Raw genomic sequence first — 3,764 nt, 5'->3', positions numbered from 1 at the left:
AACCATTCCAGAGTTAGATGGGAAAAATATTTAAATGTGTAGTTGGGAATTCGTTTTCATTGGAAATGCTGCACCCATCTCCTTAGCCACCTCTTGGTAACTTCCTATTATGACTTCTCTTTTTGCAGACATACTTGCTGTGCTCATTTCTGGAGGCTGTGCTGGAATGCTGGGGTGGGGTGTAGCAACTCCTATGGATGTCATTAAGTCTCGGATGCAAGCAGGTGAATTAGGACAACACAAATACAGAGGACTGATGCACTGTGCCAGAGAAAGTGTGAAAGCAGAAGGATTCACCGTCCTTTTCAAAGGACTTGGGTTAAACTGCATCCGTGCTTTCCCTGTGAACATGGTGGTGTTTGTTACGTATGAGGCTGTACTGAGACTCGCAGAACATCTTACTAAATAAAAACACATCACATCATTCTCTTCTAAGGTAGCTGCTTTCTTTAAGACAAATTTCATATAACCAATGTTGAAGTGTCTGATAGTGGAGATCCTGGGTGAAATCAGCATGTTTAATAGAATGGAAAGCATCAGCAAAGCAGCTCATTGATGTTTTTCTTGCAGAGTCCCAGACTAGTCGAGACACCTCCTGCTTTTCTCCAAACTTGCTCTGACGCGCTCCCAGCCAGCCTGAGGCTGCTGCTCAAGCAGGATGCACTTCCACAAATCTTGGTGTTTTGCTGCCCAAGCACATTCCGTACAGTCAACATTAAAAATTCAAACAGCAGCCCCTCTGAGTGGGAGCTCATGGGAGAGGGCCAAACACCTCTCCTATCAAAACAAGGCTCACTCTAGCAGCAAGACTGCCACAGCACAAGGTTGATTTTTGCTCTACATCTAATGCTACATGCTATCTGCCATTATATGTACTTACATGGCACATGCCCCAACCAGGGTGTTGGATCTGTGAATGCTGGATTTTAGGGGTCTGCAATTCTGTTTTTCTTAGTGTTGCCTTGACCATGAGCTGTGAAACTGCTACTTTAATAATTGCAGAACTCCTACTTCTGATAAATTCTCTCAGCTAAAGGCCAGCTAGCACAAACACTGCGTGCAGAACCGTTTGAGTGGATCCTTCATTTTCCTCTGTGGTCACAAACTACTGGGGAGAGAAGCCTCAGACTTTGGGCAACCAGCAGTCAAAAGGATTGCACCCATGTTCACAAGAGCAAGGAAAGAGGGGTTAAAAGAAAAACAGCAAGAAATGAAGCTTAGTGCCTCCATTAAATACCAGTGGAGAAATCTGACACACACTTCCAGTACTTTAATCCATATTTTTATTATATTGACATGAATAAAATACCAGCAAGTCAAGGAAAATTTAGCCAGTGATTATGAACCTGACAAAAGCTCTCAGTCATTTCACTGGAGCTTTTGAAGACTTTGCCCTCATTGACCTTTAAATACCTCTGGGATTAAAGTGATCATTCGCAACAGAAAGTTGGGAGTTTCTCAACTCTGCTTTGGGACAGAATCACATTGTTATGAGTCAGGGTTGGTTTTCAGAAGCATGGGATTGTTGTAAGCAGCCAGTGCAATATCAAATTATCCCATCAACAAGCAAGTACTTAATTTACTCTGTTTTCACATTCCCTTTTAGAACTTTCTAGTTGGATTTTAATAATTTAATTACAAAATAGACGTGTAAATTCTTGTGCAAGTTTGTCCTATATTGGTTTTTATTAACCAAGTTTTAACTTAACCTTGTTTATTAAACTGATTCTTAGTGATGAACTACATGGGAAATCTGCAAAAAACCCCCTGAAGTGCAAATCTTTTAAAGAACTGAAATCACTTAAAGCCTCTGGCACATGTTACATTTGCTGCATGTTATACATAAGTATTGTGTGACAAACTGTAAATACACAAGACATGAAACCAGCTTATTCTTGGATAAAAACAGCAAATCAGCCGCAAAACCTGCTTGCTGAAACAGTGACTTCTGTGATGTGGAAGTATCCTGTGAGAATTCTAAGTATCTTGAATGCGGCCATTTGGCAGGTTATGATTTGTCACACAATACTTGCATATAAGCATGACCAACATAATAGCTATCAGGGGCCTTAGACTGAGCCAAATTAAAAAAAAAAAATGCACAAGCATGGTTCATAGTGGGGTATGGAGAGCTAAAAAAACTCATTTAAAAAGTCCACCTCAACCACAGTTATACAAGGTAGGAAGGAAGAGAACAAGGGAGATGATTTTAATTTTTTTTTTTATATTTGGGAGATACCCAGAATCTATGGTACAAATGGTAAACGCTGACTTCAGTGCACTTATTAAATACCTCTGGTTTTAGTAGTGCTAGATCACAGTACTCTAGGAATAAGAAAATTAAGTATTTCTGTTTTCAGCATAAGGTAGAAAACAAGTGGTAACAAGACTGAACCTGCTCTCTACTAACAAGCTTTAGCTTCCCCCTGGTCCCTTACAGACCTGTAACACATTGAAAAATACTCCACATGTGGCTTGGCACAACCAACAGCTCCTTCTCAGAAGCCAGACTGCAGAGTAGTTGCTAGCAGGGCCTGGGTGCATTGGCAGAACTAAGATTGGGAAGGCAGTTATTTTCCAGTATCTACCAGCTTGAGGCAGAGACCATCATTCCCCACGGTCTTCTTCAGTAAGGGCCTGGGCCAAGGCCTGCTGAAAGTGAGGGGGGAAAGACCTCAGCAGGCCTTAAATTCACCTGCAAAACATCTCCCTCCCCACTTGACAGTAACTATGTACCTACTGTATGAACTTAAGAGTACATGTATATAGTTAAAACTACTGCATGACTGTGCCATATTCTACTGCTACAAACCCTGACAAACTGGCCTGACTGGCCTCTCCAACCCTTAGAAAAAAAAACAATATACTCTCATGCCAAATACAGGGGGAATCTTACAGAGTTCCAGCTACTTTTCATTCTGTTTGAAAGGAATTTCAAATGCAAAGTAACTGTAATAATAATTCTCATCACCTATATTTCTAATTCTATTAGTCAGGTCTGAGCTGTAGTCATACATACAACCATATATAGTCACACATTAGATCTAGTTTTTGTGGTACTGTTTTTAACACGGTGTAATAATAAAAGCTTCAGCTGAAATGTGCATTGTATTGCACACATCAGAACAATCACACTAAGACCAAAAGGTTCTTTTTGTCAGAACATTTCCTTGTCCAAGTTTGAAGTATTTCAACCAAGTGAGGTTCATTGGAATATATCTTAAAATAAATACCTCTTCACTTACTGAGACTTGCCTATAAAACAAACACAAATCCCTTTGTCAAGCAATCACATCATGTGTTTCTTGCCATGATGAGAAGCTTTACCGGTTCCTTGTTATGGATACACGATTTGCCCGTCTCCAGTTCCTTTTGTGTGAGGATATCAAAATACTTTACAATCAACCAACTATCTGAGGGTCTGGGCACTAGGAATCATCAGTTTTACAGGTTTACAGAAATGGAGACACAGGGATGTCCTGATTTCCTCAGGTCCAAGCAGAAGGGTGGAGCAGAGAGGGCCTGATTCCCAGCCCCCTGCTTTGGTCAGAAGGACACTCATAGTCTCTATTTTTGGATCCTCAGACACACAGGAGGTTGAGTTTTACAGGCAATGAGCATCTATGCAAGTGCAGCATGTCTCCCTGGTAGCCAGCTTCACAATTCAGTCCCTTAAACTGTGGTATGTAGGACCAAAGTTGGAGCTTTGAATAACTTGGTTTCTCTGAGATACCATTCCTAGAACAATTTACAAGTTAGACTTC

General features: G+C 40.8%; 1 protein-coding gene across 3 annotated transcripts in view; it reads left to right on the top strand.

Moving 5' to 3' along the window:
- SLC25A47 (solute carrier family 25 member 47) overlaps window positions 1-424 on the top strand; it is a 24,698-nt gene extending 24,274 nt beyond the window's left edge. For all 3 annotated transcript variants that reach the window (XM_019518562.1, XM_019518563.1, XM_019518561.1), the window contains one exon: window positions 129-424. In XM_019518562.1, coding sequence (XP_019374107.1) covers window positions 129-409 — 281 coding nt within the window. In that variant the 3' untranslated portion in view covers window positions 410-424. The remainder of the gene's footprint in view (window positions 1-128) is intronic.
- Window positions 425-3,764: the final 3,340 nt, after the last annotated feature.

The sequence above is a fragment of the Gavialis gangeticus genome, unplaced genomic scaffold, assembly GCF_001723915.1.
Source record: "Gavialis gangeticus isolate Ggan-Ray unplaced genomic scaffold, GavGan_comp1, whole genome shotgun sequence".
NCBI classification, from domain to species: domain Eukaryota; kingdom Metazoa; phylum Chordata; order Crocodylia; family Gavialidae; genus Gavialis; species Gavialis gangeticus.
The sequence above is the reverse complement of the archived record's forward strand: the minus strand, read 5'-3'. Positions and strand labels throughout refer to the sequence as shown.